We start from the raw sequence: 23,016 nt of genomic DNA, 5'->3' as shown, positions 1-23,016 counted from the left end.
TGATGTCCACACTCCTGACCTTCAATCCATGGTGGTCCTGCCACCGCTGAAGAGGGGCAGCATGAGGTTGGGAGTCAGGGCTCTCAGCTCCACATAGGAGCCCAGATACTGTATTCTTGGCTCCCCATATTCCACCAGGAGCAAGGGGGATAGCCACTCAAGGCTTTTTGGCTCTCAGAGTAGGGAGTTGAGTAGGCACAAGATGGGTGGGAGCAGGGAGCCAGGGCAGCAAGACTTTAGGTTAATATCATGCCTCCAGCTAATGTAAACAATATAGTGTATGTCTAGACTACATCCCTCTGTCGCCAGAGGGATGTAAATTAGACATGCCGAAATTGCTAATGAAGCGGGGATTTAAATATCCCGCGCTTCCTTAGAATAAAAATGGCTACCGCTTTTTGCCGCCACGGCACTTTGCTGGCAAAAAACGGCAGTCTAGACAGGGATCAATGTACAAGGAAAGCCTTTTCTGACTGATCCCTTATGCCTCCTGCAACGAGGATTACAGGATCAGTCGGAAAAGGCTTTCCATCTAGACTGCCGTTTTTTGCTGGCAAAGTGCGGTAAAAAGCAGCAGCCATTTCTAGTCAAATGAAGTGCAGGATATTTAAATCCCCGCAATTTAAATCCCCGATATTTAAATCCCCTAGCAATTTCGATATGTCTAATTTACATCCCTCTGGCGACAGAAGGATGTAGTCTAGACATACCCATATTGTCTACATCAGGGGTGGGCAATAATTTTTGGTGGGAGGCCACCCCAAAATTTTGGAATGTGGTGAAGGGCCGCACTTTTCTGTGGAGGGGGTGCAGGGTTTAGGATGGAGGTTGGGCGCAGAAGGGTGCATGGAGTCAGGGACTGGGGTGCAGAAGCCAGTGTGAAGTCTGAGAGGAAGTTTGGGCAAAGTAGGGGGTTGTGACGGGTCAGGGGATAGGAGTCTAGGAGCAGGGAGGGGGGGGTATGGATGTAGGAGAGGATTCTGGCCTAGGAGAGGAGTACTAAGAGGGAGTGCAAAGTCTGGAAGGGAGCTGTGACCTGGGAGAAGGGGAAAAGGAGGTGTAGACTACAGAGGGTGTGGGTGGAGTCTAGGGGCAGGGGAATGGGGTGCAGAGTTTGGGAGGGTGTTTGTGTGCAGGAGAGGATTCTGGCCTGGGAGAGGAATGTTGGAGGGGGTAAGGAATCTGGGACAGAGTTGTAACCTGGGGCAGGGAGGTGCAGAAGATTTGGATGGCGACCAGGGGAGGGAGTTGGGGTGCAGGAGTGGCTGGAATGCCAGAAGCAGGCTCTGGCTGGGAGGCACTTGCCTAAGCCAGCAGCACCCCCAAGGCAGGCTGGGCTCCCTGCCTGCTGCAGCCCCAAATCACTTAAAACTGCACGCTGCAAACTCCATGTGGCTCTCAGCTCTGGGATGGGGAAGAGACTTGCACTGCTTCCGTTCTCCAGGCCTGGTGAATCTTTACTGGACACTTTCATTGCTGTTGCATACCTTTACGGATTTGCTCTTTGTATGTTCTCTGCTCAGCAGCATGTAGATCAGATACATCAAATAAAGCATTTTTGTCTTGCAGGTGTGAGAACATATGTGGATCCTTTCACGTATGAGGATCCAAACCAAGCTGTGCGGGAATTTGCCAAAGAAATCGATGCCTCCTGTATAAAGATTGAAAAAGTCATAGGTGTGGGTAAGTCTTGGGACATCTGTGTTCATGTTGGAAACCTGTTTTCGTAATACATATCTTTCGCTGATGTTTAGGTACCTTGAGATCTAACTATTGTTAGTATAACAACTTCCTAAAACAGGACTTTTCAGAAAATCATTAACAATTACTTTTTGGCTACAGAGGGTCATGTGTTACATATTTATGGCTAATTGTTCATTTGGTCTTTTTCCTTAAGGTGAATTTGGTGAAGTGTGCAGTGGGCGTCTCAAAGTACCAGGGAAGAGAGAGATCTGTGTTGCTATCAAGACTCTAAAAGCAGGATACACTGACAAACAGAGGAGGGACTTTTTAAGTGAAGCCAGCATCATGGGACAATTTGACCACCCCAACATTATACATTTGGAAGGCGTAGTTACCAAATGTAAGTAGGTTATTTCTGTGACAAAGCCAATTTGGAAGCCATCAGGAAATTAAATCTGTATATTTTTTTGCCCTGTTAAGTGACAGATGGGAGTAGACCCACTGATAGCTAGTAGGAGGAAATCAGTGCAGGACAAGTCATTAATCTTGTTGTCAGCTATAAATGGGTTTATAGTTTCAACTGATATTCTATCTGCAGGCAGCTTGTGCACAATTTTGTAGGGGGAATTAATATTGCAGTTTTTTTGGCATGCTAGGAAGGGACTCTTTCAACCCTTTGCTAGACTGAGTTGCTTGTTACAAGATAGGCAAAGGCAGATGGTAAGCAAAGGATTTTAAATATTTAGAAATATCAAAACAAAACTATATTGTCTGTGTGCTTTGAAGTACAAGGCATAGCTGAGAGGAGCAGGTCTTTGAAATAAAGTAGTCTTTATTTTAGTATGAGGCTTGCTTACATGCTGTCTCTGTTTTATGACTGTGATAGCTTTGCTTCCATTTACAGTAACACCTGGTCGATCATTTTCTTTAAAGCCTGTTAGCTTAGTCCATGAATTCTGTCTCACTAAGAATCTGATGGAGCTCAACAGATGCTGTTTCCAAGCCAGAACTGAAATACACCTGCAAGACTCCTGTGGGTCTGACTTCATAAAGTACCACTTAGACTGTATAGTGGAGGAGGGTACTGTTTAACATGGCTGTGCTCCAAATACAATGCATAGCACAGTTGCAGAACATGTTGCAGAATGCTAAAAGTAGAGGGTTCTTTAGATTTAGGGGGTTCATTTTCAGGGCAGTGTAGGGAGCAGAACAAACCCTCTGCATCAGTTGTTGTGAGTGGATGGGGTTTCTGCATCCAACCCTTCACACAGCAATGAGAATGCATGGTGTTTAATTCAGATGATCTCTGATTATTGACATAAAGTGGCTGAGTAAAGTCAAGGTGGTAGAGTTCATCTCTTTTAAAGAACTAACATTAGAAGTGAGCTAAAGTGTGGAAAAAATCAGTGACAATAATTTCATTTAGGGGAGATCTCAGATGCTTAGTCCCTCTCGAATGCCAAATGGGAGTTGGATTCCTAATTCTCCCATTTGTGCCTTTGAAACTCTCTCCTTTATATCCTTGAATCCCCCCTTAGAATGTGCATGTTTTTAGCAGTGATTGGAAATGTAATTAGTATAGAATGTCATTGCATTCTTTTAAATGCAAGTTCCACAAAGAAAAAGAAGTCTTGAGACTGCTATTGCTTATGGCTTACCAGTACCTCCCTGAGTACTTCAATTCAAAGATAATATTATAATTAAATAACTTTGCAGTTCTGTGGCCTTTTTTTTTAAAAAAAAAGGCGGCGGGGTGTCTGAGTATGTGGTGATGTGTTTGCTACAGACAGTGGTTTTCATAGCACTTCTAGAAAAGAGAGGAGCAATAGGGGGATCTTTGTGTTGGAATCCCACTGAGGCTGTAAAACCCCTTAGCTAGTACAGCTGTAACAGTTATAAATGACTGGTGCGATTTGCATAATGCATTTCTCACCGAATTAAAATGATTTAACATTTTCGTGAAGGAGGTGGTAGGCTGACCTGGATGCATCCTGTCATCTGGCTCCCAGGAAGCAGTGTTTCTGTTACAAACCAGCTCCGGCACCTCAAAGCTGTTGCTTTTTGGTAACGGGAGCTACCTAAGAAGACATTCATCTCAATTGCTCATGTAGGTTTTTTGAACATGTTGATAAATTAATGCATTTAACAAACTGAAAACTAAAATGGAAGATGAATTGTGGCAGGGGAGCAGTGGGGGGCGGCTGGGAGAGAGGAAGCAGGGAAGTATGAATGCATTATTGGCCGCTAGTCAAGTACTTTCATAATTGACTAGATGATGGTAACTTGCTCCCTCCCCAGCCTCGCTCACCCCCTCCCTCTTCCCCGCTCTCAAGCAGCGGCTGAGTAATGGAATTATGTGTTAATGCACTGAAGGAGAGTCTCCCTTTCTTTTAAGTTGATAAAGTGCATTTTGATTGAGGGAGGTTAATTAAAACTCATTTAGATGTATTTGTTCTGTCGAACGACCAGGTCACAGTTGCAAAGGGTAAATGAAATGGGGAAATATGCAGATGGGATTAGAGCAGTTTCCATTCTTATTGATGAATTCTCAGGCAGGTGAATTTTCCTGCTTGGAGAAGGAGGGGGAGTAATCCCAGCCTTTTCCTGGAAGAATCAAATATTCAGCCAAGGCTTTTTTGATCACACACATCTAATTGTTTTGCTCAAGGCTTACCTTTTGTTCATGCAAATCAGATCAGTAGGTATCCAGCTGCCTGACTATTTCACACACATGCTGGTTTGCATGAGCAAATGTGGCGTGTGATCATGATGCCGAGGGTTTTTGGCATTGGCTGAAATGGTAGGCAAATCAGGAATAGCAGGCTGTGTCTACACAAACAGGTATTTTAGTGGCATAATTATGGTACTGAAGTTATGCTAGTGTTAACCCCATGGTGCAGACACATCAATGGAAAGGGGTTTCTCAGTGCTGTAGGAACACCACGTTCCCGGGGAACATTAGCCAGATTGATGGAAGCATTCTTGCATCACCTAGCAGCATTTACATGTCCAGGAGGGAGCTAGGTTGGCATAGCTACAGTGCTCAGGGGGTGTGGATTTTTCACACCTCTGGCAGAATTACAAGGAGAGGCATTCTGGTGAGTGAAAAATGCACTGATGTAGAAATAATTATGGGAGCTTTTCAGTGCTAAAATATTTCACAGATGGCCAGTTTTAATAGTCGATTGTTCTGAGCAGATACCGCTGGTGACTGGAGCAAGGAAAAGTTGAGTGTTTTTGCCAGCTCAGCTCTATCTTTATATCGAAGATGTCTGCTATTTAGGTCGCAGATTGGTTGAACCCTCTCTCTCATGCCTGTAAAATTCCCTTGTTTGAAGCCGTTTTTGTCAGTATACAAATGTTATCAGGGGCAGGAATGCCCTTCCCCTTTTTTTTGAAAGAAGAAGCAATGTTGTCCAATGGTTAGAGCTGAGAACTAGGAGAAATGAGTCCTGGCTTCCCGTTCCTGACTGCCACTTACATGGAGTCTGATCCTGCAAGGAGCTGAGCACTCCCAAGTCTCTGACTTCAGAGGGAGCTGAGCTCCTCGTAGAATTCACACAGTGTCTCACTGGACAGGGCGCTTGCTGTTTAACAGTTGGCAATCACTTAATCCCTTTATGCCTATCATTGCACATCAGGAGTAATTAGATTGGCCTCAATCCTTCAAACACAGATTCTGAACATGAAGCAGGCTTAGTACATTGAAAGCACTGGGGTTTCTCACATGCAGGATCAGAGCCAGATAGTTTTGAATGACCAGCATCATATGTGCACATTTGTTCATCATTACTATTGTTTTCATTGTGAGAGAGGCCTTTTTTTTTAAAGTCATCAGCTTATGTCAGGAACACATTATTTCTTTTTACAACTCTTAAAGTTCATTTCCCCTATTGCACTATGTAAAGATGAGAGCTGCTACTGCGTCTGACCCCATATTTGACACAACTCACTGAATCGTTTATTTTATGAGGAAAATGGAGAAGGCCCATTTAGAAATAGCAAGATATACAAAATACAGATTCTGTACTGAGAAAGTCGGGGGGGGGGAGGGGATATTTTGCATGCTCAGAATCTCAAGCTGCTTCTAAATACCTTGTAGTTGCTAACAGCTTTCCACTCCCCTGAAGCTTTCTTTTTTTTTAAAGAAGGGAAAGGATCCAAGTGCTCACTGAGTCTGCTTCTAATGAAAATGCATGTTCTAGCAAAGAATTTGATTTATCCTAACCATTTTTCAAGTTTGAAAAGTTCTATTTGGTCACCTCACCCCATCCTCTTTTTCTTCTTTACCAGGCAATTATCCATTCATAGGTTCCCTGGAGACCCTGCGCCACTTTAGTTAAAGACCTTGTCGACAAGTCCCCTAAAGCGTTAACCTTCCAGATGGAGCCCTTAAATGTTCTCGTCCCATAATATTTCTTTTCAAGCTCCCTACAGCTGAGGCATAAGCGTGGTGCTTTTAAAATTAAATTAGATTGTGCAAGACAGGTGTCTTGGCAGTAAAATCATGTGCAGCCCATTTTTATCTCATTAGCATTGGTGTTCATCAAGGAATTGTGTTTTTCTTTCTGCAAACTCTAGGTAAACCGGTAATGATCATAACTGAGTACATGGAGAATGGTTCCTTGGATGCCTTCCTCAGGGTAAGTGATTGTTTTACAATAAACCTAAAGAGGTTGTACATGATTCCTTGTTTGAGTTCTAATTGGTGGAGAGATACAGAAGAATATAAACCTACAAATATTTGTGCTTGGGAAATGCTTTTTGATATCTTTGTCTACTGCTCCCAGTAGCTGGTGGAGGGATACAGAGTAGATGTAACATTTGAAATGTAGGCTCTTAAATAATCCATGTTTAATAGGGAGCAGTTTTGATTTATTCCATTTTTGAAAGCCTCGCAATGCTGTAGATTCATTAAAACTGGATATATTCCATACATCACAGGAGGCAGTGACAAAACCTCTAGGTTTGTACTTTACTGGTGAATTATAGACACTAGTCAGGAGGGTGAGGAAATAACATTGCATTTCATTTCAAACAAGATGAAGATCTAGAGGTGTGCTCTTTGCCAGCTTCAGCTGTGGCAATAATGTAGCTTTTAGCTTAATGCTATGTGATTTTTTTTTTTAACCCTTCCCCATCTGCAGAAAAATGATGGCAGATTTACAGTAATCCAGTTGGTGGGAATGCTTCGTGGCATTGGCTCTGGAATGAAGTATCTGTCTGACATGAGCTATGTTCATCGGGATCTAGCTGCCCGAAATATACTAGTCAATAGCAACTTGGTCTGCAAGGTGTCTGACTTTGGCATGTCCCGTGTTCTGGAAGATGATCCTGAAGCAGCCTATACAACTAGGGTAAGCCATGAAAGGGCCCTTTTCTCCCTACCAGCTGGTTTTGGTTTTTATTTTTGTTTTGTTTTAAAATAATATCAGGCACATGTGAAACCCTGTTTCATTACATAAAAATGTACCCCAAGCCAATATCTCAGCCCGTGTAAATCCTTGTAGATCCATTGAGTTTGGCGCAGCTACATTTATATACCTCTCTTAGGTTCTGGACCATAGTCTTCATTAGATTTCTTCAGTGCGCTAGGAATTGGTGACCGGAGTTTAAGATTAGGCGTTAGCATTTTGGATCCTAATCCTGCTTGTGGAAGTGCTTAATTTTGTGCATGTAGATAGTCCATAGAATTTATTGGTATTACTCACATGTGCATATATAGCAGTGTGCCTATATTTTGCAAGATTTGGGCCTTGATTACCTGGACAGCCTGTTCCTGCCCCTAAAGTGGATTTTGTTCTAATTGTGATTAAAAAACTTCTCCAACACTTAAGCATTTTATGCCATAAATGCCTGATCAATTATAAAAGACTATTTATACTATGAAGAATTTCTATTAATTGCTGATAGTATATGAATTAATATTTAATTATGAATAAATGGGGAGTTGATATGTAATTCCATTAGACTTTTAACTGCACAGTGCTACTAATTTTGCTATCCTAGTATTCTGCATGTAAAATGTTAATGATACCAACACTGCTGTTCATAAGCAGTATTCTGACCATTGCAAGCACTTTTGAAATTAACATGCACCAGGAAAAAAGTTAGAGATTTTTTTAAAGTCTTTTTTTTAATTGCTTGTTGTTTCATTTTAAAATATCTGCCATTCTCCATCTGTTCTCCTGACCACTGAGATTGTCTGTATTACTCAATTTTTGTGGTTTAATCCCTATACTCATCCTTAATGAATTCACAGTTCATTGTGGGAAAAGATAGCCTCATGTAGTTGTAAATGCTGGCCAACCCTGGTATTTCCCACTAATAAGGGTGGTGAGAGAGAGAGAGGCTGAAACAGAGGTCTGGAAAGCTGTATTCAAGCAAATAAAAGTATAGATAAGTATACAGGGCAAGACAGAAACTATTGAAAAGCCTCCTTTTGAATTACGTGAGGGCAAATATAGTACTCTTGTTTTCTCTGAGTAAACTGCAGTGAATCAGTGTAATTTACATTACAGTACATTGTCTTCTTTTAGTATCAGTAATGAAGTGCCAGGAACATTTGGATGAGCTCCACTGTACTCAAGCAGCTTAAAAAAATGAGTTGAGCGTACTAACAATTTTTAAAATAACAAGCACATATAAGTCATGTCCATACATCTGTGTTTGACAGAAGACAGGTATTTGCTTCATGGTCAGAAATAGGACAGTGAAGTGGTTTAGAAAAAAGCACTTGTCCGATCTTAACAGAATTATTCTGTTCCCCATGAATATTCTAACTCATGAAAGTGACAGCATCCGAAAGGACTAGTAACAAACAAGAAAGACACACTAATGCATATGTGCTTTCACAAAAGGTTTATCTAAAATCCTTTGAAGTCCATGGAAAAATTCCCATTGCTTTCCATGGAGCCTGGAATTGCCCCATACAGAACATTTGACCAACAGACAAAGGACAATAAACTATCAGCCAGGTAAACAGAGACAAAGGATAAGCAGTCACGAACAGAAAATATCTCCAAAAACTGCAAAGAAGAAAACTGGACAACATAAATTATAACAAAGAAGATAAAGCATCTTTGTTCGACTTTCAGTAATGTTCCCAGATGGGACTGCAGGAAACTTAAGCTCAATTAAAAACACCTTGTGCATTAGCATAAACAAAAGGAGAAATCTCTGGCATAGCATCACTCAAGGCAAAATCAGATAAACAGCATACAGTTCTTTTAAAAACATTACCTAACTCCATTGGCCCCATTCAAGTGCCCAAGCATTTTTATTTGTGTGTATTTTTAATAAAAGTGGTCTTGTTATGTGATACTATACATAACTGTTCCTATACTTATTATAGCAGCCTGGAAGCTGATTTACTATACCTCTGAGTTACAGCTTCCCAGCTGAATTTCTCTTTATTTTGCTATTCTGAAAAAACGTCTGTAACCTCCCCCCTTTTTTTGGAGCTGGGACAAGTAGGTCAGACGGGCAAGCAAGGAAACAGTCAAGCCCCTGCACTAACAGTGTGTACTTAATTTGTTTTGTATACTAATCCTTTAATATATGCTTTATAAACTCCTGGCTTTTTCCCATGCTCAGTGTAGCCCTAAGCAGAAATCTGGCAATGGGCTGATAAAAATACATTTTAACAATTTACTTATTTGCATCCCTGTGACTAAAGAAAACAGATGGATGGCATCTGTCTATAGAGTTCTGTCTTGCAGTTTGGAAGCTAGTGATATGGAATAGAGACATCCACATGAAACATCTGTCCAGTAGCTTACCAACCTTGGTCTATTCCACTTTTAACAGGGTGGCAAAATTCCTATCAGGTGGACTGCACCGGAAGCGATTGCCTATCGTAAATTTACCTCAGCTAGTGATGTGTGGAGCTATGGCATTGTAATGTGGGAAGTGATGTCTTATGGAGAGAGACCTTACTGGGATATGTCCAATCAAGATGTGAGTTTCTTTCTGATGTTTTCCTTTTCCTTCCTCTTTGTTTCCATTTTTCGTCTTTCCTAGTATGTTGGTTCCCAAATGTTGCAGAAGATCAGCATGGGTGGACTCTTGTGCCCAAAGCGTGTCCCCTTGCAAGAGCAGGCCCTTCAGATAAATTTTCCATATTGTGTCAGATCATTGCTTCATCGAGTCATGTGTTCTGTGTCCAGATGTGACCTGTAACTGACCTATTTTTTTCATCTGTTGCAAGTGTTGTATGAAGTTGAGCTGTGCTGGGTTTTGGACTTAAATGAGGCACACTTCTGAAACTGATTGGGTGATTTCCAGAAAACATGGTAACCCTGATCCAAAAAAGGACCCTTATTTAGGAAGGCACCTAAGCAAGTTTTTAGGTCCCAACTTAGCCACATGTTTAACATGAAATATGTGCTTAATTGTTCTCTTGAATTGAAGTCTATGTTTTATATATTGGATCTTCTTTTATGCTTCTGCAATGTGTTATAGTTTCTACAACAATATAAACAAGTTTAAAAGGAAATAGAAGAGTGAGGAGTGGTGTTGAAATATTAATACATGCTCATTTAAAGAATTTCAGAAATGATAAAAAGAAATAGAATATATGAATACAGGTCAAACCTCCCTTGTCTGGCATCCTCGGGACCTGAGTGGTCCCGAACCACAAAGTTTGACGGACAAGGGAAGGCCAAGACTCCCTACCAGCTACAGGCTATGTCCCGGCTCGGGGTGCACTCCCTGCAACTGCCTCCACCCGCCCACTGTGCCAGCCCTGACCAGGGCTGCAACCCACATTGTGCCAGACCAGGACAGGGAACGGCCCCCGTGCCTCTAGCCCTAGCGGGGGATGCGCTCTCCACGGCACTGGTCCAGGTTGCATGCCCAGCTGCCAGCCCCGCTGACTCCAGCCCTGGCCGGGGCTGCGCTCTCCACCACTAGCCCCAGCCAGGACTGCGCTCCTGAGTGCCGACCATGGTGCCGCCAACTCCAGCTGGAGCTACGCTCGCCACCACCAATCCTGACCAGGGCTATGTCCCCCCTCCACCATGCCAGCCCCGATCGTGGCTGTGTTTCCTATAGTGCCAGCCCTGGGCGGGGCTGTGCTCCTCACCTCAACAACCTCAGCTGGAGCTTGGCCGCTGGCCGCGCTGCCTCCAACCCCAGCTGGGGATGTGCTCCCTACTGCCAGCCCAGCCTGGTCTGCGCTTCTGAATCTGGCAAGTCAATTCACTGGTCCAGTAATATCTCTGGTCCTACCAGAGCACGGATGTTGCCGGACCAGAGAGTCCCAGATTTTAGAAGTTCAATCCATATTTTGATTTCACTTAAGATCATTGAAAAAAACATAGTTGAATTTATGGGACTTCCCATTAAGAGTTAATTTTCTAAATCCTGGTATATTTGAAATTATTAGTATTTGTCCAGATAATTGTATTCTTTGTTACAGGATTCAAACAACACATAAAAGGTGTAACTGTGATTTATCATTCAAAGCATCCCCTTGATAATAGAATAGCTGCCCCAGGAGGACATTAAAAAGCAACTTTACTAAATGACCATTCTTAAATTATGCAAGTACCATCTGGACTGCTTCATCCTATTGTAAGGGAGGAGGAGTACACACAGTGGCTGCTATTTCAGAAGAGTATTTAATAATACTACTACTAAGGGCCCGTGCTAATAGAATTTTTACCAAATAAAACAAATATTTGATGTGAAAATGAGACATAGGCTGGCCCCTTTCCCAAGAGTTTTACAAGCAAATAAAGAGGGAAGGAGGGAGTTAACCTGAATATATGGTCACAAAAATGGTTGAATCAAAGTGGGATGTTAAATACCATTTTACAAGCTATCCACTTCTTTATGTGGAAGAAGATGCAAGGAAACTTCTTCTCCCCTTTGCATAGCAACCAAACTAGGGCCTGGTTCTCCCTCCCCAGTGCTAGAGTGCACTGCTCGTGGAGCTCAGCTGGCTCAAGAGGAGGGGAAGAACGGGCTGCATCCTGAGAGAGGGGTGGGGAGAGCTCTAATCTGAGATGCAGTGCCCAGACTGGCTGAAATTCCTGCAGGATGCTTGCTATGCATTGCTCCTACATGGCCAGCGTCTTCACTCAGACCCCAACTTGTTTCCCTTGAAATACGTTGACCCTGATCTACATTTGTTTTTTCTGTGGCTCATCAGTGAGCAGCAAATGTTTGTGACCTTTATCCCCTCTTAAGAAGTTGAACTGAATGTGATTGTCTTCCCACCCCATTATGCTTGGGTCCCCCATAAACCTTCTCAAGTGTGCTCAGTTCCACTGGCTTCAAACCTTAATTAATTTCTACATTCTCAAAAGGAAATGAGTAGCTTGAGCAAGGATTTATCTTCCCACATTGTTTCTTTTTGTTATGGTGTTGTTCCATGCTTAGAATAAGCCGAGAATGGTTTCAGCACAGCTACAATCTGTGAAGTTCTTTAACTGTTCTTTGGATAGGTTATTAAAGCTATTGAGGAAGGCTATCGCCTGCCACCCCCAATGGACTGCCCCATCGCTCTCCATCAGCTGATGCTGGATTGCTGGCAGAAGGAACGCAGCGACAGGCCTAAATTTGGACAGATTGTCAACATGCTGGACAAACTCATCCGCAACCCCAACAGCTTGAAGAGGACAGGCACCGAGAACTCCAGGTCAGCTGTGCTTTCCTAATAGTGATCTATGAGGAAATATATTAGAGGTGACAGGCAAGCTGTAACTCACCTAAACTTCTGTGCTCACATTAAGGTTTGCTTCAGAGCGCTTGCTAGGCTGCACAGTCTTTTTTTTAATCCGGGGGGAAGATTGTTTCCTATTGGGGCTACGCTGATGTTCCATCCAACCGCACTGTGGGACCCAAACGCGCCTGGCTCGGTAAAAGCAAAAACTGAATAAGGAAACCTATTGCTCTGCCCTACAAGCTCCAAATATTTTTATAACATGAATTTAAGGGTGGCTTTGGAAAGATCTGGTGCAATCAAGTGACATTTTCCTGACAAAACAAGACATGCTGAGTGTCTTTCTCTCTCTCTCTCTCTTTTTGCAACATAAGATCCTGAAGGGGTCTGGTCACAGTGCGGTGTAACTAGCAGAGTGACCTGGTTTGCTAAAGGGAAAAGTACATCATCAAGTTTTATAAACTGTAGGTAGGATTTGCAAATGAGTGCTATAGCATTACAGCCAAAGCCTTGTGGGCACAGTTGAAGACATGGATTAATTATTATGTGAATTTTGAATTTAATTTTGTAGTAAGACAGTTTCATATCTCTGCTGATCCTGCATTATGTTGCAAAGAAAATTTCAAAGCTGTGAAGAGCTGTGGGGCCAGATATTTTGGTGGTGCAAATCAGCAGAACTCTTGAAATCTATCAATAGAACTTCACCAATAACACTAGTGAATCTTTATGTGAGAGTGTGTTTGTCTGGTTTTAAAGCAAACTTAGTCTGCTTGCAATGAATACTTGGGAGGGTCTGGCGGTAGAAGAAACTTAGTAGAGAAGGAGGGGGGAGGAAAAAAATCCTAAAAATGATCTGATCCCTGAGCAGAAAGGAAATAACATATATATTCTCTGTGCTGCCTGGAATGAGTCTCCCTGTATCAGTGGAGCAATAACAGAGACCAGACAGTTCCTGATTCAGCCGCTGGCAGGCTAGCATAATGGAAAAAGCTGTTTTTCACTTTTAAACGAGTGGATCCCTTGGTGACTATTGCTTACCATTTACATTACCAAAGACAGGTTATTAGCCCTCTGAGGCCACTATCACCACACTTCCTCCAGATTGCCCTAATTGCAGCTGTAGCCTGGCGTGTGTATCCACCTCTGTGGTTTAAATAATTTAAGAAGCAGAGAGTCATAATACCAACTGTTTAATCTCCTCCAACTTGATTTGATTCCAACTCACGGATAACATATGCCTTTGACTACATTTAGTTATTACAATAGTTTACAGCTTCTTGTGTGTCCCTTCTCTCTGCATCCAAATCCCATGTGTAGACTTCTTTTCCTTGGAGCATGAAATCCAAACAAATATTATGTGTATGCCTTTATGTGCTGAGACTGATAATATATAAAGAGATTGCAAATTATTGTGTATGCGTTCCATATAATATGAACAAGTACCCAACAGACTGCAGGTAAAGTATGGTAAAAGTCGTGTAAATGCTACCAATGTGAACTCAATCCCGCTGGACAATATAGACCAGTATACCTCAGCTTTGATGCTGTGCATTTCAAAATAAATGATCAAGATGGCATGTGCTTTGTTTAGATATATGGGAGTAATTTACACTGGCCCAATGAAAATCACTTGTTTTCAAAATATATAAAATAATAACTGAGCTATTAAAGGGCACTGAATTTGTTTAAAAAAAATTTCAGAATCTCTGCAAAGGAAAATAAGAAGCACGTTCCACGGAGCAAAAAAAGATCAAAGCTCCCATTAGTCCCACCAGCCCTTGCACACGTGTTGGTCAGGAATGGATTGATTAAAGAGGGGATTAATTCCCTGCTGTCCTGAGTTTGTTTGAACACACTGAACCTACTTGCAAACCTGGCTAGAAATATGCCTAATCTGACTTCTCCCTGAGGTTTGAGCTCTAATCCCATCAGGCATCTTCTGCTCTGACTGCTGTAATGTTTCTAGAATTAGTGAACACATGCAGGATCCACAAGTGCTTGAATTGTTGTATGTGGGATACAGACACAATAGCGTGAACATATTGAGCATCCAAGACCTCATCCTTTTCTGAGCACATGGCAATAAAAGTGTTTTCCATGAACTCTTCCATGTATCTGGGGCTGAAATGATAAAGGGCACAAGGATTTGATTTTCAGCTGACAGGAACCATAGACACCTGAGATCAAATTCATTCTTAGGACAAATGGGCCTTTTCTTATTTGTTTGCTACATTTGCCATTAGTTACATTTTATAGAGCTTGAGCCCCAGTTTCCCCTAATTACATGCAACCAGCTAATTGTATTTGAACTAATCACCTGTTTAGTTTAGTCACTGAGCTCACCATAGAGCCTAAGTTTTATTTTGTTAACCAGCTAATATCTGCCTGTGCATTTTCTGTTGCTAGACCAAATACTGCCCTGTTGGATCCGAGTTCTCCAGAATTCTCAGCTGTCGTTTCTGTTGGGGATTGGCTTCAGGCTATTAAAATGGATCGATATAAGGATAACTTCACAGCTGCTGGCTATACAACCCTAGAGGCTGTGGTGCATATGAACCAGGAGTAAGTACTCAACGTATAACAAAAACTGGTAAATCTGGATTTAATCGGCTTCTTTTGCTTTGTGCTGCATATCATTACACTCATTAAAAGAATGGAATGCCTTTCATTTGGATAGAGTGGAACTTAGAAATGCCTCTGCAGTGCCTTCAGTTATTTAATTAAACATTTCTATACATCTGCCTTGCTTTCGCAGTATTACATGTGGTTGATTGTCATAATATTGCTTTGCGTCAGCATTTAACACAAAGTTCTCAGCCCTCTGCTTCTTCTCTTGTTTTATTTAGTGATCTGACGAGAATTGGGATTACCACCATTGCACACCAGAACAAGATTTTGGGCAACGTCCAGGCAATGCGGACCCAAATGCAACAGATGCACGGCAGAATGGTTCCTGTCTGAGCCAGTACTGAATAAACTCAAACTCTTGAAATTAGTTTACCTCATCCATGCACTTTAATTGAAGAACTGCACTTTTTTTTACTTCGTCTCCTTGCCCTTTGAAATAAATATCTGCAGCATTGCTTGATGTACAGATTGCTAAAACTCTGGGGGCAGGGGCTACCAAAATGACAAGCCGTCATTTAAACCAGACCTGGAACAAATTGTTTCTTGGAATATACTTCTGTTGATCAACAATATGTAAAATACATGTATCTATATAAATATAACATCACATGCAAGTTTTGATGCTGTGTTTGCTGCCAGATACTGTGCTTAAAATAATTACTCTTCCTTCTCCCATGACGTGGGATTACAACCATAGTATTTTATTTGTGAAATAAACCACGGTTGTGCATCGTTCACTGGAACCAAGGACATTTTCTGCAGACCCAACGTGTCACTGAAACCATGCAGAAGCCTCAGTGAGAATATTGTTTGTTTGATCAGTGCCTCTGAATCAGTGATTTACCCATCTACAGGATGTGATTGGGAATGACCCATCTTGAGGATTACTGGACAAAACTGGACTTCCGGGGGGTTGTTATTGGCTGTTGTTGTGCCATACTGAGCTGTAAGTCTGTAAACCTTTTGCGGACATCTTACTGACAGTCAGCTCTGACAATCTTGACTGTGAAACTTCCAGACTCACATCCCTTTCCCCTTTCAAGGAGCAATCACTGTTGAAATACTGAAAAGGTCAGTAGAAGGACAGCCTCCCTTCTATACCTAGTGGGGATTTTTTAAGCTACATAGTCATCTGTAAATATGACAGGGAAGAAAACTTGTGTAGAATTGTGGTTCCCGACTATTTTGGATAAACCTGTGCTAGTCTGCCAGACTAAGAGCTCAGCTGTTCCTCCTTCATCACAATCAGGTGCATGCACTCTTCACTGACAGTGGAAATTGGGTTGTTCCAAACATTTGTCTTGCTTGCAGGCTCAGTTGTGGGTTGGAATGTGTACAGCCTCTCCCCGAGTTACGAACGAGTTATGGACCATACTTGGCCGTAACTCGATCTGTTCGTAACTCGGATCCCATTGAGTTACACGCGACCGCGCTGTTCGTAAGCACGGATCACGTTCGTAACTTGGGGACCGCCTTACGACCACTCCATGGGAGTTTTGGTTGTAAGTGCAAACGGTCGTAACTCGACTGTTCGCAACTCGGGGAGCAGCTGTATAGATGACGGGAAATAGATGGTGTTGGGGCACAGCTCATCATGAAGAGCTTGACCCTGTTGGACTTTTCTGTAGGAGCAGGAAAACAGGGAAATAGGCATTCACAACTAAAAACAGCAGTATGTACCAGTGGCAGGGAATCACTCCTTGGATTTCCCTCTGTCTTTGGAAAGACGATATGCCCCACTTAGGTAGAACAGTAAAAGTGAGATCTCTGACATTTTTTTAGACTTCAATTCAGTTTCTGCTGTCACATTTGTGATGTTATGTGACCAAGAATTGAGAGAAATGGAATTATACTTGCATTTTCCATTTGCACATGTGAGCTAGTGCAACACATCGGGCAAAAATTTTACTTTAGGATATCTCTGCACTGAATTTTTGTTTGATCACATGGGTTTCAGTTTGGTTAGATCAAGAGCACTCCAGACAGATTTGGGCTTTTCTTTGTACTAAATTCACTTTACACCATTCTGTCAGTGTACAGAGGCCTTACGTTGGGCATAAATTACACACATACTTCCTTGTAAGGCCCCTTTGCAGTGCCAGATATATCAATTTATGCCCAATGTAAGGCCTCTGTCCACTGACAGAATACACTGACAGAATGGTGTAAAGGGAATTTAGTACAAGATTCATTTGTGGTTTGATATGGAGGTGTAGAGAATAGGGCTTCTTTGCCTCTGAGCATTGATTTGCAATGTTTAGCTATTGTATTTTGTGAGTAACAAACATTCTTAAAAATGGTGAGCTCTTTCACATCATCCTGCTTTGATCTCCTTCTACACCTGCAGCTTCAAAAAAACAAATGAGCCCGATATGTTGAAGTTTAAATTCACTGCATTTATTCTGAATCTAAAATGGCTGACTTGAGTGGAAAAAATCGGTTTGCCATATCAGCAAAGTCATTCTCATCATTTTTTGGCATTGGTACAGTAACTTGGATTTATACCACTAAATCCCCCTCCTCCCACGTGTCTTAGGTAATTTTGAAAGCAAGTTGTTCAGAATGTGGGATCCTAAATTTGGGACCTGTAAAGTCATGACAATTAGTAAAAACCTTTTTGCAATATTATTCATAAGACCTTTTCTGTTTGGGAGGAATTTGAGATTTTTTTTATAAACTATTTAGACCACCCTTTTTCAACACCATATCGCTGGAGATTCATTTTAGTGATCTGACAATTGTACTTTGAAAGCAAATACCCTTTGTTCAGTTCAGAGACACTGTAGCTTCCCCCTGCTAGAAATCTGTTACAAAAAGTCAAGGTTGTCTTTTAAATAAAAGCAAAACGTACTCAATTCTCTTGATAATTTGCAGAACTATTGCTGCTAGATGCCAACTGCACAGGATCAGCTGATTTTAATGATTTTTTTATGAGAAAATTGTGAAGGCCATTCAGAAGCACAATTTTCAGTGTTGCTTCTGTAACTTCAACTGTGATCAAATGAGGGTGGTAGGCAAGAACATGAACATGTTTTTAACTGGTAGAAAGCAGAAGAAAAACATAATTTAAAGTACTTCCATGGCATGTATTCATGCTATTGATAGATCCATTTTGTGTGTGCATAAAGCTGAAGGGGTAGTAGAAAGGGAACTTACATGGAAAATGATGTTTTTCTTCATTAAAATAATGTCAGTTACCTTTATCCCACTGATCGGAAGTGAAGCAATGAGAACAGTGGCAGTGCTACATAGCTTACTGTTCTAGACATTTTTCCTTTTTTTTTCTTTCCCTTCAATGAATGATGTTTCCACTAAGGACTATGCATTAAGAAACACCAGGGTGTCAATTGTACTGTAAGGGGAATGAAAATTTCTGAGCAAAAAGCATTAGAAAAGAAGTTCTCTTCACTATGTTGACGGGATAAGTCCAGGATCTTTTGGCTGGGGTTTGTTTCTTTTTGCATGTGAGTGCTTTTATTTGCATACACAAGAGCACACATTGATCTTCGTACTGCTCATTGACTGGCTAAATAGCCAACTAGATGTTCTTGAACTCCTAGGGAAATTCTGCATATATACATGTGACTCTTACTTTCCTTCCATCAGACAAAACCCACTTTGGCTTATTGAGAAGTCATTTTCCACACCCACTGGGAGCATTTTTAATTTCATTAGCCTACTCATGTTACCCAGTTTTGTTGCCTGCAAGTTAAATCTAGGATTCACCATTCAACACAGTAAGCAATCTTCACCAGAATACACCTTTGTTAGCCACTGTGGATTGGAAGAATAACATAATGGGTCAGAGCTATAAGCAAGAGCAGTGTTGATCCACTGTACCCTTACTGCTGAAATGTGTGCACACAGACGCACAAAACTGGCCCGGGTTTGGTGTGTGTCGGTCTCTGTTCCGCTGCTGATCTCTCTGTGGGAATTGTTCCTTCGATTCCTTTTGGAGATCCTCTATTGTTCACACGGTTGTGGTAATTAACTCTGCTGCTCCTGGAAGACATAATGACATCCGTGTGTGTAACAGAAGGCACTATGAGTGTTTGGACTTCACTAGTATCATTTCTGAGCAGTGCACCTAGAACACAGTTAATTGGAAATCCTGCACCTTATGAACACTTTCCTTCCTCAGTTATTTATTTAAATTTAATGAGCCAGAATATTGTCTTCACACTTACATACAGGTAATAACCCAATTTAAAAAGTTGAGCCAGTTGTGTCCTTGTGCAAACCAGCCAACACCCAGACCTGCTTATTGGTGCAGAGAACCTCAGTACTCATGTAAAATGCAATGGCAACTTTGTTAGGAAATCCAAGTGGCTGCTGTTGTAGCTGCATTTGTCCAGTTGTTTGTCTTGGTCTAATGTCGTCTTGTTTCCTTTTTTCAGGGAAAATACATTCTGCTTCCTTGGCCTCACAGCCTTTCCTATTGATCATATTGACCATGGGAGAACAAAAGACCAGACATGAAGCCTTCCAGATTCCACAAGCCCTGCTTCACAAGCACTGATTCTGGGGAACACAGACAACTCAGTAAGCAGAATCAGTCCCTGAAGAGTGGGGGTTTTTAGTTTCCCTTTTTTGCATTGAAACAAAGCAGAGACCGTAAGGTTCGATATCTGTTCTCCAGTTGTCCTTTGAGGAATGTACTGTATCAAAGCCCTTCAGACTTCTGGGATTTTCCCCCTGCCTCTTCCTCCTTATGGTTTTATTTATACATTTTGATTCCACCACCCCCGCGTGTCACTGGTGCATCTTGTTTGAATGCAAGTGACAGAGCACGACTGGTATTACCTTGGACTCCCAAGTCAGATGCCGCGACAGAACCCAGTTCACATGAGCTGCCTAAATACATTGCTGAAGTGACATTTTACACAGAATGTGCCCTCGCAGTAATATAAATATATATTTTTTTTCTAAAATGAAGAACGGACTTCTTCTCTCTTCCAAATGAGTGTGTGTGTGCATTTGTGTGTGTCTGCGTCACTGCATGTGTAGAACTGCCTGTGAATGTTCCGAAAAGCATCTTTGGGAGCGTTGGCTTCCATGCGTTTGCTAGTTGAAGAGTTACACAAGAAAGCAGGCCAGTAGATGGATGTCTGCAACAGTAGCAAGAAAACACACACACACACAAGTTTAAATTTCTGTATCTGTAAATGTGTTTTGTAGCTGTCACACTAAACTTAACAACTGGTTCTGCAGCCTAGAACAGGGGCACTGTCATCTAAGTTGTGGAGTGATGAATAATAAGATCCATAATGGTGATAAAGCTTTCCATCAATATCACTTATTCTTATCAAGACCTGTCCATGATAAAAAACACCATCTTGATGAAAAGGTGATGGGCAACAGTGCTCATATCCATCCACTGATAACCCTGAACTGAACTCTTACGGAGCCTTTTTTATCTGCAAAAATAAGATTTTAAAGACTTGTTGAATGCAAACAAATATATGCAATTCTTATGCATTCACAGAAGCACACTGCTCAGTGTGCCAGCTGTGAGAACGTGTGTCCTGTAGCTGACCGTCCAATATTTCATTTTCTCCCAGAAACAGTTAAGGATATTAAATTGCAAGAGACTTTTAAGATTACAGTTAACAAACAGGTTGCAAATGTTTGTCATGTTCCTAGTCTCCATAGCCAAAGGATATGTGAATTAATGAATGAGAGAGAAAATAACGAGTCCTATGGCAACTTAAAGACTAACACGTTTTTTGGGCATAAGCTTTTGTGGACTGGAACCAAGTGTTAATCTTTAAGGTGCCGCAGGACTCCTCGTTATTTTTGCTGAAACAGACTAGCACAGCTACCCCTCTGAAATGTATTAATTTAAAAGGTCATTTCTGTGAGCTAAAGGCCAGTGCAAACAACCTACCTGTACTACCCAGAAAAGTTGACAGTGCGAAGTATTCACTGTTTATTTACTGTAAACTATTCTTAGAGCGGAGCTGTATGCTAGAGTCTGGGGCATGTGCCACATTCTGAATTCAGCAATAGATGTGCTCAACTTTCTTTCTGGTTGCAGAGGACTGATGTCTATTGAGTAGCATGGTGCAGCACAGCAAGCTAGAACCAGAGAAGCAATCAGTCAAATACACATTGGAAAACCCAAGAAAAATTATGGCTGTTGCCACATACAAAGAGCATGTCACATTGAATGGAGTGTCTCAAAGTTACTACTATTTCCTTCTCTTCTGGTCCTTTTATTTTCATTATTAAAATACCGCTGCCAGCTCTGATTAACCAGAAATTAAAGATCTCTGTAGCTGGGGGAAACGGGGTGGGGATGTTCATGTCGTTGTGCCGGAGGCAGAAACCAATCAACACTATCAAGGACAGTTAGGGAGCGGAATTGTGCATTGCAGACCCAGCGCATCCAAATTGCAGTCAAATGTTCTAAACAGAGTGTGGGTTTAAAAAATGAACAAGTTACTACAGACTTTGCTTCCATCTTCTCCCCCTTACAGAAGACATCGTCAACAGGTCTCTCTAGCATGGCAAGCCTTTGTTTGTTCGAAATTGTTCTGCTCACCACACCACTGGTTGATGTTTGTCCAGGTTTCTTGCTGTACTAATTTTGTGATGGATTTGTGTATTTTAAAAATGTATTTAAAAAAAAAGGCTGGTACTTAACTAGTAAACAGGACCTAAAAAGCAGTATTTTTCATTTGTGACATTTTCATAACCAGAAAAATATCCTGAATACTAATCAAAGAAATGAAGAGAGTGCATTTATTTTTTTGTATCACTGCAAGTATGTTGGAATATGCAAGGACTGTGGTCAAAGGTAGAATGTATGAGGCATATTATAATTTAGTTCATACCGAGAAAAAGATTCTAACAGCATTTCTTGTTTCATAACTTTGAGCAGTCTCTGGGTTAGACATAGATTTTCTATTTTGTTTTAATTTGTAATTCCCCCTCCCCTCCATGAATTTTAGGTACACATAACTTATGTCATTTATTTATGGTCTTTTATACCTAGTTTGTAAAATTGTAAAATAGCAAACAATGCAAAAGTTGCATTTGAAAATAATAAAGTAGTTGCTGTACAAACTTCATACAGCTATTTGTTAATTATTGCTACTATGTATGATTGATCATTTGGTGTGGGGACATTGACCATGGCACCATGCAAGCTTTCAGTCCATCCCCTTGTAATGGACACTCTGCTCTGGTGTTACATTTTCAGGATGAGTGGCTCCAAAAGTGTGTGCTTGAAGACATGTAGCAGAAGTGGCTGAGAGAGAAAGTAACAAGAGACAGTGAAGTAAAGGATGGGAAAACAGATAAAAAGGAGGGAACAAGGAACGTTGGATACTGAATGTATTGGAGAAGGCGAGTAGTAATGAACGGGCGGGGGGAGGAGAAGCACACAAGCATCATAGCAGGATGTATTAGCGGGAGCGTTGTAAGCTAGACATGAGAAGTAATTATTCCTCACTACTCCACAGTGATTAGACTTCAACTGGAGTATAGTGTCTAGTTCCGGGCACAACATTTCAGGAACGATACGGACAAATTGAAAAAAGTCTAGAGAAGAAGAACAAAAATGTTTAAAGATCTAGAAAACATAACCCATGAGGGAAGGTTGAAATAATTGGATTTGTTTAGTCTGGAAAAGAAGATTGAGAGGGGACGTAACAGTTTTCAAGTAACTAAAAGGTTGTTATGAGGAAGGAGGAAAAATTGTTCTCCTTAACTCCTGACGATAGGACAAGAAGCAATGAATTTTAATTTCAGCAAGAAAGGTGTAAGTTGGACATCGGGAAAAACTTCCTGTCAGGGTGGTTAAGCACTGGAATAAATTGCCTAGAGAGGTTATGGAATCTCCATCACTGGAGATTTTTAAGAGCAGTCTAGACAGTCACCTGTTAGGGATCATCTAAATGGTGCTTGATCCTGCCATGAATACGGAGGACTGGACTAAACCTCCCAAATCTGGGAATGCAATTGTATGAGGAAGTTGCTTGTGGTGGCGGAGATGTGAGGATGCTCAAAAGCCATGGAGCTTATTTCTGGTT

General features: G+C 41.4%; 1 protein-coding gene across 1 annotated transcript in view; it reads left to right on the top strand.

Moving 5' to 3' along the window:
* Positions 1–22,053, top strand: part of EPHA4 (EPH receptor A4) — a 143,916-nt gene extending 121,863 nt beyond the window's left edge. The window contains exons 10-18 of the mRNA XM_075937537.1: positions 1,570–1,683; positions 1,898–2,083; positions 6,265–6,326; positions 6,831–7,040; positions 9,493–9,642; positions 12,135–12,328; positions 14,759–14,914; positions 15,199–16,051; positions 19,378–22,053. Of these exons, the coding sequence (XP_075793652.1) occupies positions 1,570–1,683; positions 1,898–2,083; positions 6,265–6,326; positions 6,831–7,040; positions 9,493–9,642; positions 12,135–12,328; positions 14,759–14,914; positions 15,199–15,313 (1,187 nt within the window). The 3' untranslated portion in view covers positions 15,314–16,051; positions 19,378–22,053. The remainder of the gene's footprint in view (positions 1–1,569; positions 1,684–1,897; positions 2,084–6,264; positions 6,327–6,830; positions 7,041–9,492; positions 9,643–12,134; positions 12,329–14,758; positions 14,915–15,198; positions 16,052–19,377) is intronic.
* The last annotated feature ends 963 nt before the right edge of the window (positions 22,054–23,016 follow it).

This window comes from Pelodiscus sinensis, chromosome 10, assembly GCF_049634645.1.
Source record: "Pelodiscus sinensis isolate JC-2024 chromosome 10, ASM4963464v1, whole genome shotgun sequence".
Lineage (NCBI taxonomy): Eukaryota > Metazoa > Chordata > Testudines > Trionychidae > Pelodiscus > Pelodiscus sinensis.
Note: the sequence above shows the minus strand (reverse complement) of the source record. Positions and strands in the feature narration are given on the sequence as shown.